Source organism: Harpegnathos saltator, unplaced genomic scaffold, assembly GCF_003227715.2.
Source record: "Harpegnathos saltator strain DR-91 unplaced genomic scaffold, Hsal_v8.6 scaffold160, whole genome shotgun sequence".
Classification (NCBI taxonomy): domain Eukaryota; kingdom Metazoa; phylum Arthropoda; class Insecta; order Hymenoptera; family Formicidae; genus Harpegnathos; species Harpegnathos saltator.
The window spans coordinates 57,990-73,334 of record NW_020229940.1 but is presented as its reverse complement, the minus strand read 5'-3'; the positions used below and the strand labels follow the sequence as shown (position 1 = coordinate 73,334).

General features: G+C 32.3%; 1 protein-coding gene across 2 annotated transcripts; it reads left to right on the top strand.

Annotated features, from left to right (window-relative positions):
- Nucleotides 1-10,172: 10,172 nt before the first annotated feature.
- LOC105188453 (uncharacterized) lies at nucleotides 10,173-14,825 on the top strand. Of its 2 annotated transcripts, XM_011149919.3 has the most exons (7): nucleotides 10,173-10,249; nucleotides 10,536-10,641; nucleotides 10,812-11,364; nucleotides 11,462-11,635; nucleotides 14,015-14,149; nucleotides 14,220-14,354; nucleotides 14,429-14,825. In XM_011149919.3, the coding sequence occupies exons 3-7, from the start codon at nucleotides 10,972-10,974 to the stop codon at nucleotides 14,519-14,521; spliced, it is 930 nt and encodes a 309-aa protein (XP_011148221.1). In that variant the 5' UTR covers nucleotides 10,173-10,249; nucleotides 10,536-10,641; nucleotides 10,812-10,971; the 3' UTR covers nucleotides 14,522-14,825. The 2 variants fall into 2 exon arrangements, with proteins under 2 accessions (XP_011148221.1, XP_011148220.1); XM_011149918.3 differs by lacking the exon at nucleotides 10,173-10,249 and having other exon boundaries at nucleotides 10,277-10,641.
- Nucleotides 14,826-15,345: the final 520 nt, after the last annotated feature.

Genomic DNA, 15,345 nt, shown 5'->3' with positions numbered 1-15,345 from the left:
ATCTCTGCTATCTTGTGAATTCATTGAAAGTATACCAATTCAGGTCCTACATGTCATGTTTGTAAATATTTAAGATTCACATCATACTAAGTAATATGTTGAATATAAAAACCACGCTTTATGTGCGTTGTGTTCAATTTTAAATGTTTTGACTTAATGTCTTTTTCTTCGATTGTTAATAACACACAAGTATATCACATTAGTCATTAAAACTTGTCACATAAAGACTATAAGGATGTTTCCACAGCATTTCCTGATACTCTTCCATATGTCAGGAGAGATCGGGAGGAGAAATTACATGGAATTCATTCATTTACAGCAGAGCTCGGCAAAGTTTACAACTTTCGGCCGTTTCTCGGGAGCTACGCCTCCTATCTCCCCTTCCCTTACCGCGCGGCGGATCCAGCAACTGACGGTCGCGGCTCGCGACTCGCGACCTCAGGACCGTTGAGATCATAAAGCGCATCTATGTGGTGCCTATTAAAGATCAGCGTTCGATCAGCGCTAACGCGTCATTCAATCCTTATACATGTAATGAGCGATAAAGATGGAATAACGTGTTAGCGTTGACAATGCGCTCCTTTAACGTACCTCAAAGGCTGAAAAATAAATGTATCGATACAACTATATGTATAATATTTCGTACAAACTTGTACAAATATATACTTGTATAAGTATATATATATATTTTTTCTTATATTCTTATAATTAGAAGGTAACATAAGGTTTCCTCGTCACCCATGACGTACTATTGCCGACGCATAAAAAAAGAAAACGCGTCGGCAATAGTATCTCATGGGTGACGAGGAAACCTATAGACCCATATTCAGAACATGCTTATAACTATGTTAGTGCGCTGTTAACTAATCAGAAGGCATATTGCGTGGCTTTTCATTGGTTAACAGCGCGCTGACATGGCTACAAGCGTGTTCTGAATATGGGCCATTATGTTACCTTCTAATTATAAAAATATAAGAAAAAAATATATATATATATATACTTATACAAGTATATATTTGTACAAGTTTGTACGAAATATTATACGTATAGTTGTATCGATACATTTATTTTTCAGCCTTTGAGGTGCGTTAAAGGAGCGCGTTGTCAATACTAACACGTTATTCTATCATTATCACTCATTACATGTACAGGATTGAATGACGCGTTAGCGCTGATCGATGCGCTCCCCCGATCGAACGCATCTTTAGTAGGCACCATATAAAAGGTGTCCCCAAAATTCACGCAAGAAGTAATTTTGATAGAAAACACAGGTTTATAATTAAAAATTGTAAATTTTTTATTGATTCATAAAGTATATAGTATAGGGTTTGGTATGAAATAGCAATATCGAGTAAATGGCCTCCATGGCTTTGCTGGCACATATGCACTCTTTTGTTGAAATTTTCCATGACCGTTTTGCATAAATGTGGCTGAATTTCGTTGATACAGCGCTCAATTTCCTCCTTCAAGGCGTGGGTGGTCGCGGGCTTGTTGGCATAAACCTTAGACTTCAAAAAACCCCAAAGAAAAAAGTCCAACGGCGTTAAATCGCATGATTTGGGCGGCCAAATCTGATCACCAAAACGGGAAATTACACGACCAGGAAATGACTCATGCAGTAATTGAATTGTTTCTCGGGCTGTATGGCATGTGGCACCGTCTTGTTGAAACCACATGTCGTCCACATTCATATCTTGCAATTTAGGCACAAAAAACTGGATTATCATGTCGCGATAACGAGCACCGTTAACTGTTATTGCCTGACCAGCCGCATTTTCGAAGAAGAATGGTCCGATGATGTCTCCAGCCCAAAATCCGTACCAAACAGTGACACGTTGTGGATGCATTTGTTTCTCAACAATCACTCGTGGATTTTCTGAACCCTAAATGCGACAATTTTGTCGATTAACCATCGACAAACCATCAAGATGAAAATGAGCCATATCGCTGATGATGATTTTGTTTGAAAAATCAGCATCCACTTGTTGTTGTTCCATAATCCATTCAATGAACTCTCTTCGCTGTGCGTGGTCAGTTTAAAAATCCTTAACTGTCAGCTGTCACGCTGTCTTTTTTTTTTTCGTTGGCAACACTTTATCGCACAAATGGCGCAAAATTCAAATCTTGCGTGAATTTTGGGACACCCTTTAGATAGATGCGCCTTATAATCTCAACGGTCCTGAGGTCGCGAGCCGCGACCCTCAATTGCTGGATCTGCCGTGCGGTAAGGGAAGGGGAGATAGGAGGCGTAACTCCCGAGAATCGGCAGAAAGTTGTAAACTTTGCCGAGCTTTGATTTACAGGGAATTCATTCCCTATTATTAATCCATGTAAATTTTATAGCTTAAGGAGGTGCACTGTGTTATCGAGGACGTGAATTGGTATATTATTTTCAAGCAGTTCAGAAGATAGCAGAGATAGCAATGTGTTGGGCCGCATGGCAGCATACTTTTAACCACTGATGAGGGTCAAATACAGGGCCGAAACGTTTGACATGTGTTTTATGTATTAGACAGGGTTTTTATTAGAATAAATTTTTATAATTTTATTATTTCATATTATTTCGTTTATTAATACTGTGTGCAGTCTCAAAATTGCTATTTTAATTATTTTATTGCATTTGAAAGAGCAACTTGAGATAACAAATTTTTTTTATTTACCTTTATCACTCCCTATTATTTTTAATTTAAAAATTTTTATAAGAATATAAGTTAAAGAACATTGAGTGCCAAATCTATCCATATATATAACGATAATAACATAACGATTGTTTGATTACATTTTTAAGAAAAATCCAGTAGTAATTTTGTGCTATGTACTTTCTGTTCAAAAGTATCTAGAATTTTTCATTTAAATGACGTGTATTTATGGTATTTCAAAATCTTTTTGTGGTTAAATTAGTACTTAACTTCCATACAGAATTAGAGCGTAATCTGTCAATTGGTTTATAATTTGTAGCAGTTATTTATGTCAGCCGACTTCAGGTACTATATGTGATTTTACGATGTCGAATAATTGTAGAGCAAAGAATTTGCCTTAAATTTTATATTTTTAATGAAATTTTTTGTGCTGACGCGTTGAAAATCCTACAAAAAGCATTCAACAATCTTCGGAATGGCGCTGCGAAAATGAGACAAAATTCAAAAAAACCACGTCAAAGTCGGTCAAGAATTAAGGCAATGCTGGCCTGAAAGAGTTTCCTTTGATTGTCGCAGCATTGTGCATTCAGAATCCTTTTTGGAGGACGAAACAATTAATAAATATTACTATTTGGGCGTTATTAAACGTTTGAAGGAGCAAATCCGTAGGAAAAGGCCCGATTTGTGAAAAAACAACTCATGATTTTTACATTACGATAATGCACCGTCGTACACATTGCTTCTCGTACGTGACTATATTTGGTCAAATACCCGACTAATATTATTTCGCACTTTACTCGCCAGATATGATACTATGTAACTTTTTTCTCTTCTCAAAACTTAAATTATTGCTTCGTGATAAGCATTTTGAGACGACTGAGGCAGTAAAAAAAAATTCGCTGGAAGAACTCAAGGCCATACCAAATCGACTTATGAAAAATATTTTGAAGATTGGATTAAGCATTGGCATATATGTGGAAACTATTTTGAAGGCGACAAAATTTACTTGAATAATTGAATATTTTGTATTTTATTATCCGATTCCGGATACTTTTTGAACAGAAGGTACTACTATGTTGCGCTACGCGCTATACTATGCAATAAATATGTAATACATAATTTCTTTTCTCTACTGCGTGGTACTTACACAATACACATCCTCCCATACTAGAAGATGAATACGAATTATTCTTAATTGTGTCATATGTAACGTACACGAAATTACATGAAATCATATGAAGATAAAATATGAAATTAAACTAGAATATATGAAAATACTAATGTATTGAACGTTAGTATCTGTCAAAAATCTTTAGGTATATATAGTTGTTGAAAATTCCAAACTTATAGAGTATATACTCATTATAATGAGTAAAAAATCCTTAATAAACATATATATGATCTATTCAAAAGTTCCAGGAATAATTTCCTTTTTTTAATACTATGCACACGTGCGTCACACACACATACACACACACACACACGCGCGCGCGCGCACACTCACCGCACACACACACACACACACATACGCACACGCATACATACACATACACGCACACGCATGCATACACACGCACGCACACGCATGCATACACACGCACGCACACGCATGCATACACACGCACGCACACGTGCACACGCACGCATACACACACACACACATTCTTGAGCGAAACATGAACTATTACTTACAAAATTTCAGTAATTGTCATTTTTTCATGTTGTTATGATTTAGTCACGGTAAGTGCACATATTTTTTCACGCTAAAATTTTTATTACGTATCACACTTTTGACAATGTTAATTGTCATACTTCGATTATTGTTAGTTAATTTCTAGTTAATACCAAACTTCTTCCTGGTTCCAAAAATCAAGGCACTCATGAAAGGAAGACATTATGCATCAATGGCTGATATTTATACAAGAGATAGTACATCTGAATAACATCTCACTGATGATTGTGATAATTTCCCTTGAACATTTAAGAGACTTCTGGAACAATCTAAGTTATATATTGAAAAATGAGGCAATTATTTTAAGAATTAAATCAGTAAAATTGCAACACGAAAAAAATATATCTTTTTCCTGGAGCTTAGTTGTTCCTGGAACTTTTTAGACAGTGTATATCGAAAGATCAATCCTTTTAGAGTTACAAATATTTTTCAATTCAAATAATGCAAGTTATTTGAAAGACAACATAACATACACTATTGTTCAACGGAGTTTAGTATTATAAAGAGTAACAATCTAATAATCTAATATATATGTGAATAACACGATACTAAAATTACACATGTACAATTAATGTATGAATCTAATATTTATGATACAGATTCTTCGAGAAGATGATATTCATGGAAAAAAATGTGTCACATAAATTAACTTTTTAGATCAAGAATATATAATTATAACAATTTTACTGCAAATGTTGCAAATTGATTTTGTATTATTTTGAATACAGAATTCTACATGTGTTTGAAACTTTTATTTGAAATCTTACATACCCGTTGTTAAATCATAGCTTTAAACTTCATTTCTAATCTCACCATGCATATTAAATAAAATTTCGAATTTTGGATGACGATAACTGATCATGCGTTAATCTAAAAGTTATATTTTTCCGTTCTATTGGTCAGAATACTAAATAGTATCTGTTACTGATTTTGATCTAGTTTCAATTCTAAGTAGTGAATATGCACCATGGGCAATAGTTTATGAATCTAAGTAGTCCAATAATCTAATAATGATAAAACGGATTATAAGCCGATATTCGAAAAAATACATTTTTTTAAATAAACTTTTTACATAGTGTGATGTTGATTTGTGTTATGTGTTAAAATCATAATTAATCCTTGAATTAAGTTCTGCAATTGACACTTTTGGACCAAATCAGTTTCAGTAATTTTTTTTTAATACAATGAAAAGAAGTGATAATAATTTTCTTTCGTTTAAATAGTGAACTGTATGGTGTAATTATATGTAATTGATGCTATTGAATATGACCATGATAAATCTGATATGAATTATAAATATTTTTTACCTTATATTGACCAATGTAATATTTAATGTTTTTAGTAAATAGATTGTATCTGTTTTCCAAATGTGCTTTTGATATCATAGATTTTTTGTTACAAATATTTTTATTTTTTGTGACAAAATATGTGAAACATTTATGTGTGTGAAGTTAGCATCGCCATTTCGAAATTTCGCAAAAAAACGAAATTGTGCTGAGTTGTGCTAGGTTTGTGCCGCAAGAACCAATCGCCTATCTCAAAAAACAAAGCGACAAATAAAAAAACAATTTTTTGGCCAGCACCATTTTTTTTTCTCGAAAAAACAAAAATTGTGCTGGTTGCAGCCTCGGCTACTGAAAGTTGTGCCGCAAAGATAAAAACTGTTTCTTTCCGTTCAAGAGAAAAAAATATCAAAAATTTCGAATTTAAGATATAATGTTTATTCACATAAAACTTTTGAACCGTGACAGATAAACGAATTCTGCAATATGTGCTGAGTTGTGCTAATCGAGTTCAACCAGAAACTATTGGGACCTCGCCTACTCGGGGAGAGGCGGGGTCCAGGGTCGGCACGTCGTGGAGCGTGGTGTCCCGCAGGGGTCAGGGGCAGTCCTTTGGTGACGGATTTGCTGAAAATCTGAAATATATAAATTAAATTTAAGTTATCACGATTAAAATAGTATCAGAGAACCTGTGCACATTAAAAATAAGGATGTAAAGTTGCAAAGCGTACTTGCAAATCTTACTCTCATTTTTGCTGCACTGTTCAAATAGAGATGGTTTTTACTAATTTTTGGACATATTCGATATTCGGCTTGCAAATGCTTTTCTTTGGTGTATAACGTGTTGAAATATTCCCAAGAAATTGGCGGTTCGGCAGGATCCATCTACTCAAATAGCAATTTGAAATCGAAATAAAAAAAAAGAATATAAGTATATAAGTTATTTTCATTAACTTTTACCTGCAATGTGCAATTATTGTATAAACGATTCCGAATTGTCTTCATGGGATGAGGTGTATCGGAGAAAACATAAACTTTTCGATTTTTTTCTGTAGGGTGTTCAAAATAATTTTTTACATGTCCGAACTTTCCTGTGACACCCATTTCCATCCAAAACTTCCTGTTTGATGAACCGCCATCACTTATCACGCCATGTATACGAGCACCAGCCTTTTCCAGTAATGTAATTGCTTTTACAACTATAAGGGCCAGATTTGCTCCTGACACTGGACCTTTTGATGCAAACACTGCAATAGGCTGAATATACTTTGTATGAAGTGCTTGGAATATAAGTACCAATACCATGGTTAGCCTTTTCTGCGACATCATTCGATTTGAGTCCACCTTCACCAAAATCAATAAGACCTTTGTAGGTCAAATTTTGTGAGTCGACAGAAATGCTTTCGCGAGTAGAAATTTCATCAAATGAAAGGACTCCATGTTGTTCCAAACTTCCTTTTTGTTGAAATGTTATTTTCAATAATTCAAAAAACTTCGAGTCAAATCCGCACGTCGTATTAATTATAGAAAGGTACCTATGAAAAAAAGAGCATTATTAAAAGGTTGTAAACAATAAAATATATTAATATTACATATAGATAAACAGAAAATAATTTAGTTTATATAAAACAATAATAATATGATTTACCTTCGAATAGTACGTACACAAGGTAGAAGCCAGGATTTCATTGTTTCTTAAAAAATTATATGACGTTGGTGATCGCATATGCATCAACATGCACAGGAGCATCCACTCTTCAGAATATTTTCTTCCATGTTTATCTTTTAAATTAGCTGCTGATATAATTTCTATAATTGCAACATGTTGATGTTTTGGTATATTTTTTTTGTTAGCATTTCATTAATTGATTCACTGTTTATTTTAGCCACAGCTACCTGACATTCTTCCAAATTATTTTTCATTTTTGCAGCATTTTGTTGAGCTCGACTTTTAGCTTTAAGAGCTACACGACGTTTTTTCCTTAGTCTACAAAGCTTCTCATGTTTTCTTGGAGATAATATGAGATAAATTCTTTTGTTTTCTTGTCGTTTCTTCATACGGAGTTCTTTTCTCTTTAATGTTCCTTCAAGTCTTTTGCAATATGTGCATTGTTCTTCACTTTCAATTAATACAAAACATTGCTTATGTCGTACAGTACCACTACCTTCTTTGTATGCAACACTTGAGCCATACATAATATTTCTTGCAACAGATGTTCCACAACAAATCTTTCTCGCATCTAAAATGTTTAATGTTGCTTCTACCTCTTCAGTGCTACTTATTGCATCACTGTAAATATCTAAATTGATAGCATCAAAGAATTTGCACATTACATTAATTTTCAGATGTAAGTTGTCTTGCACGATGAGTTCTTTGATATTTCTGGTGAGAAAACTGTCTTCTATTTTTAGGCACTGTTTAGGTACTGTGATAAATGACTCAATTGTAGCTCCTTCACAGATGAAGGTATGTCTAATCCAACCTATTGGTACTTGCAATGTAGTACAAGATACCAAATATGTAAATGAAAATTTTAATTCATTTGGTTTATTCAACGCTGTTTCTTGTATATTTTCTTCTTCAGACCGTTGCACAATCTCATGCACCGGATCTTGTATTCGTTTGTGAAGTGGAGCATTATCAAAAGTTATAGTTTCTGTTCATGGAAACTGTGATAGTGCAATGCCCTTTCGCAACCTCGGTTGTTTATAATATGACTGGAAAGCAAAGATTGTATAAGCTGTGTGTTCAGATAAACACACAGAAATAATACAATAGTTTGTTACAAGTACAACTTACAACGCTGAGTATTTGTCCATCAGAACCTGTTAAATCTCGCTTCCATAATGTGTCTTCAGGCACAAAATATTTTTCACAGAGAAATTGTCCTGCTCGCACTACAAAGTCTTTTCTTCGTATTGCATTTTGCCATAATTTTCTTATATTTTTGTCCTTTGGCACAATAAAGAAATGTATTTCTTCCGGATTCGATTTATATCCAGAAGTACATCCCGGAGCTGTGCAATGTGACATGCTTGTTATCGCTTGTATACGTTTATTATTTATCACACTCTCTCATATACCCAAGCAATATCTCTATACAGTCTAACACAATATAGCGAACTATTCTAATACGATGCACACATCCTTAACTAAAGCCAGCGGCACACGGTGCTTGTTTTCGTGCTGGATTGCTTGCTGGATGAAAATACTGCGTTCTGATTGGTGCATTTCCATCCATTTTCGGATATGCACCAATCAGAACGCAGTATTTTCATCCAGCAAGTAATCCAGCACGAAAACAAGCACCGTGTGCCGTTGGCTTTACTTGTGCCTGTGTCACGTGTCTGCTCACTGGTGGTGAGACAAAGTCAAAGCGATTCAATTGTTATCCTTCTCTTACTCATATATATATATATATAATTTTCACTATAGTCTGTTTTAGTAGCTTGGACATTAACCAGACTCAAATCACAGACACAAACCTCATATCGTTACCGAGACATCGAGTTAGTTGACGTCTATTTTCTCGGGGGGCGTATCAGGACAGACATATGCTTTCGCCCGGTGGCCATTCTCAGGGTACCTATTATGAAACTCGTCGGAATCGATTCCGATCGAATTTATCCCGTTATTTCCTAGATTTCTATTGTCTTTTCTAGGGGAAACGGAATTATTCCGATCGGAATCGATTCCGACATTCTGACGAGTTCCATAATAAGTACACTCGTTTCTCTCTGCCTACAGTAGCCATAGCAGGAAGTGACGCCGAAATTAATGACGTCATACATTTATAGAGGCTGCGTTCCGAAATTCACTGCCAGTACTGAAAATACATAGTTTGTGTCACGTATACTATAGATTTTCAGTGCTGGCAGTGAATATTGAAACGCAGCCAGAAACGCTTTCGCAGTGTACGGTCGCGGACATAAAGGTTGTCACTTTTTTTTTTAATGACTTTCGGGACGCATCTCATCTCGAGAAAGATGAGAGCTGCTGCTCCGCCTGCGGAGCACGCCTGCGCAGTAACTCACAACGAAGTGCGAGAAATGAAATATACGTGGTATGACATAAGTATGTCAACAATCATTGCGTTCAGCGGAGAAAACCGCTCAGTGAGCGATTAGTGACTAAAAAAATACGATTTCACTTAAAATTTAATATACACAGCTGTTTAATACCTTGCAAAGGACGCATTCCCATTTGAGTGACTTGCACTATATATTTATCCGTCCGCTGCTGATTTTTCAAAATGTAAGAATTGGGTGCGTTCACGACAACGGTTGAGCAACTGTGGAATAATTCGTCAACGTTATTGGTCTGAGTGTAAGGATCTAACAGTAAGGACCAATAGTCACTAATCGCTCACTGAGCGCTTGTCTCCACTGAGCGCAATGATTGTTGACATACTTATATCATACCACATATATTTCATTTCTCGCATTTCGTTGTGAGTTACTGCGTAGGCGTGCTCCGCAGGCGGAGCAGCAGCTCTCATTTTTCTCGAGTCGGGATGCGTCCCGAAAGTCATTAAAAAAAAAGTGACAACCTTTATGTCCGCGACCGTACTGCAATTCATATCGGAACACTGTTGGTAATGCTGACAGTTTTATTTTGATACTTTCCATTATAAGATATAAATTAAGCATAAAATATTTATTTTTTGATAAAATCTCATCTTTGTAGTTTTGTGCAGAAATTAATGAAAGAATTCATTTGACAATATTAATTTCTGCTCACTATTTAATACTATATTACTACCCGCAGTAAATAAAGGAACGCGCCCTAATCACTTTATGATACTACAAATGCGTTCCATTTTCCGTGCTACTAATCATTCACTGCAGGTTTTGAAACGACTAACACGCTGCTTTCAGTAGCAGTCCTATCAGTACTGTCAGCATTTCAGAACGTAACTTATCAACACGTCGTAATCATCCTCAGGCTTCTCTCTGCTAATAAAATGGAATAGTTCATGCCGTGTTGGTAAGCAAGCTTCGAATTTTTCTGTACTACACACAAGCATTTGTAATTATAAAATTTTTATAGTAAATATTATTTTGTAGTTATTTTAATACATAGGGCATTATAGTCAAATTTTTGAGAATAAAATTAATTTAACTAAATATATGAAATCAATTTCTTTAAATTTTTAGAATGGAAAAAGAGAGAACTTTAAGTATTTACTTGTATGTCATTATCATTTTATTCAGAGTATAAATATATTTAATAAATATATACTTTGAGCATATATACTGAATAACATTGTCACATTCAAATCATTCAGTATACTGAATAATATTGTCATAAAGAAGAATGTCCGATAATTTATTAACTAAGGAAAACAAATTTCATAAAGTAAATCAGGACCTTCAATTGAAAATGCATGATATAATGATGGAAATTAACTCCATGACATGTATTAAAGCCAATAATAAGTTGCTCATCGATACAAAGCAATTACATACAAGTTTTACAATGAAAGATATGGAAACAACTTGTCCAGGGGATAAAACATCAAATATAGACGAACAATTAATAAAATCACTTGAAGTTTCTGAAATCTTGTCTACAGAAAATATTTCTGACACTGAAATTTCATCAAAGAAGTATAATTTAGGAAATGAGGCTATTATCAAATTGTTTAAAGGCAAAATAGATATATTACATAAAAAGCTACAAACAATACAGCTTGAACATAACAAAAAGGTAATTCTTATTATCAACAAAAAATTCTCTAAAAAATTATAAAAATAGATTTATAATGTTATGAAATAACCAAATAATAATGTATTATTGCCTACAGTGTGAATATTCTAAACAATTAGAAGTAAAAAATAAAAAGCTTGATGAGACTCAAGTTAAATTATATAGACAGATAGAATTATTAAGTAATACAATTGCAAAGCTGGAAAGTACAAATTGTGATATATTCTCTAAGTGTCAAGCTTTGAGCAATGAGAACATTGTCTTGGAGAAGGTATTTATATATTTTCTTTATCATAATATATACATATAAATAAAAAATTATAGAACTGAAAAGCCATCTAAAAAGGTCATATTTAACAGATGTAGTAATATAGTATTAATAAGTAGTGAACAGAAATTAATATTGTCAAATGAATTCTTTCATTAATTTATGCACAAAACTACAAAGATGAGATTTTATAAAAAATTAAATATTTTATGCTTTAATTTATATTTTATACTGGAAAGTATCAGAATAAAATATAAAATATGAAAAATATTTACTTTCATGCAATTTTATTCCTATACTATTATGTGTAAAATGATTTTAAAATGACCAAAGGAATTGATTTATATTAAAATACATTTGATTAAAAGAAAAAAATATAATTCTATTAAAAGCCAAATTCTGATCTTGAAATAACTTAAAAAATATTTTAATAATATTAATATTATTTTTATAATATTATTATCTTATAATTACTTTTTGAAATCTTATAATTCTTATCTATAACAGTTTTTTTTTTTTTTTTTCAAATAAACTTCACTGTTTCAAAACTAAAATATGATATTCTGTATGTGTATGTTTATGTGTATATATATATATATATATATATATATATATATATATATAATAAACTAAGATATCTGGTCTCTTTATAGTTTATCTGTATAGTGTATAGTATATAGTATATAGCTACATATATTGCAACTGAAAAATATCTATCTAGGTAGCAATAAAAAAATTAAATTTAGAATAAATTGTTCATTCTACATTTATAAAATTAGGTGTATTAAAATATCAAGATATAAATATTCACTAAACTAATGACTTTATCAAAATCTATCAACAATAATTTTTGGAAAACAAATAAAAATTTCTGTGCAAATTTTTAATTCCATTGGTGCAAATGCAGTACAATAATATCCCACATAGCATTAGATCTCCAGAGTATATCCTAATTTGATCAAAATGATCCTGTTATGATCCAAATGAAAAAGTTATCCACAGAAGTACCTGAGGACATGTTCATTAGCTACAAATTACACAATCCGCATAACATCCATAGGATGTTCTAGTGTCTTAGTTGATGTTTACTAAGGAACAGCAATATACTCTTTTTTTTTTTTTATAGTGCAATATTTATTTGATACTGTGATTCATTCACATACAGTAATTAGTTTTTGTTTTTATTAATTAGATATTTAACATGTATTGTTTATGTCTGAACAATTAATATCCTGAAAGCACAAAGAATACAAAAAGACGTTAGTCTATATATTATGTCTTATAATAACATGTAATACTTAGATACATCACTTAACATCTTAATAGTCTAATATTTACTAAATATTTTATATTTTTGACACGTTTTTTTTATCTTAAGAAGTGGACTATACAGGATGTCCCATTTTAATGTCACACCCCAAATAACTCTTCAGCATTGAAGTTTCAAGGAAAATGATCTGAATAAAATCTGAATTGTAGGGATTTAAGTGAGTTACCCTATGATGATCTTGACCTCTATTTTCAAGGTTATTTGAAGGTCAACTTGCGTTTTTTTAAATGGGGACCCTTATTTTTTATTACACTGTTTTTTTTACTAGTTAGTTTGAACAACTTTTGTCTAAAACATTTTTTTATTTGTCTAATATTTTTTGAGATATTTGAGGAAAACTTGATAACTTTTTCAATATTTGACTTACGATATCGTGCTATTTGTCGGAAGAAAAAGTGGTACTAGATTTTCTTGCTTTATTTAGTCTCAAGAATATATTGTTACAATATATTCTTGGTTTTTGTTAATTTGATAATTTTGAAATTTCCAAAAGTCAATAAGTTAAAATTCAGGGCGCTATTGTAACAATATATTCTTGAGACTAAATAAAGCAAGTAAGTCTAGTACCACTTTCTCTTCTGACAAATAATTAGCGAGATATCGTAAGTTAAATATTGAAAAAGTTATCAAGTTTTCCTCAAATATCTAAAAAAATATTTGACAAATAAAAAAAATGTTTTAGACAACAGTTTAAATTAATTAGTACAAAAAAACAATGTAATAAAAAATAGGGGTTCCCATTTAAATTTTTCAAATTGACCTCCAAATGAAGGTCATGGCCAAGGTCAAATTCAAGGTCACCATCAAGTCCGTTACTCGATTTTTTACAACTTTTGTACTTAAAATTTTTCATGAAAACTTGATCCTGCGAAGTTCTCCGGGGATTTCGTATATTTTTAAGACACTCTGTATACATGTGTGTTTGTGTGTGTGTGTGTGTGTGTGTGTGTGTGTGTGTGTGTGTGTGTGTGTGTGTGTGTGTGTGCGTGCGCGCGCGCGCGCGCGCGTAAAAATAGATATTTCGTGCTGAAAAAATACCTTCTTCTTTTTAGGATTTATACAGTCTTAAGACGGAAATAAAGACATTACGTAAACAAATATCTAATTTTGATATACGACTAAATAGATCTCTAGAAAGTAATGGGAAACTTAGGAGCATGTTAAAATCTAGTCAATTAGAGGGAAAAGTATGATTAACATGAAACGTATCTAATAAAAATGTATATAATTATCTTAAATATAATGTATGTTTTATAGGAATTAAGAGACCAAATTAAAAAATTGCTGGAAGATAAGAATTTATCCATAAAAAATTTAGAAAAACAACGACTGGAATTAATGCAAGCGTTTAAAAAACAAGTACTGCTTGTAGATAATTTAAAACGACAAAATGTATGTATTACTTGATAAACTTTTATAACTGTAATAATATTGTAATTAATTTTCCCAATTATTTAATTTTACAGATATATTTAATGGCAAGTGGGAAAATTCATTTGACAAGAGAAGACCTTACAAAATTATTAGAGTGGAAACCTCAGAGACTCTCAAGTGTATAAAAAATATTTATTGAACGACTGTTACTATTTAGGTTGATGTAAAAATAATTGTGATTAATTACATAATAATAATTACATTAATTACGTAATAATAATTACATATCGAGTACAAAGGCATATACATCAGTTAAAAATTATATTTATTAATTAAGATAAAATCGTTGGCCTTACACATTTCTCTCAACGGCAACCAAGTTTGTTTATTCCTACAAGATAGAATTTTGGAAAAGATAATGGTAACTAGAAAAATCGGCGCCAAACTTAAAATGATGAAAACCGTAATTATTTTTGCACCAACTTAATATATGTTGTAGAAAATGAAATTATAATTATTTACATTCGAAAATACATTTCTTTCATTTTTACATATGTTATTAAGTACGTAGTCTTGAGTAACAGCTAAACGATTTTAGTCATCGATCTTTATTTTTTAAAAGTTATTAACAAATATATTTAAATTATATTAATCAATTTCGAAACAATTATGATAAAAACATATACTTTACGAAACAGTTACTTTGTTCAACTATTCATACTTATATTTTCTTACATGATTGTTATCATAGACATAGTTTACCTAGGCTGCGCGTTTTCTCAAATTTTAAGAGTGGGTGGAGCTTTCATAGAAAAGGATGCACTCTGTTTTGTCTGTGCGCTCTCTCGCACACTCGATAGAAAGGGAATAGGGGAGGCAGTTGCTAACTTGTACGACAATACAGCGGATATGATATACCTATATATGTCTCGGAGTGAGCTAAAGACACGGTGATGTAGGTTGATTACTATATCGGAAAAAAAAAATAAAAATACAGCGGTTGTATTGT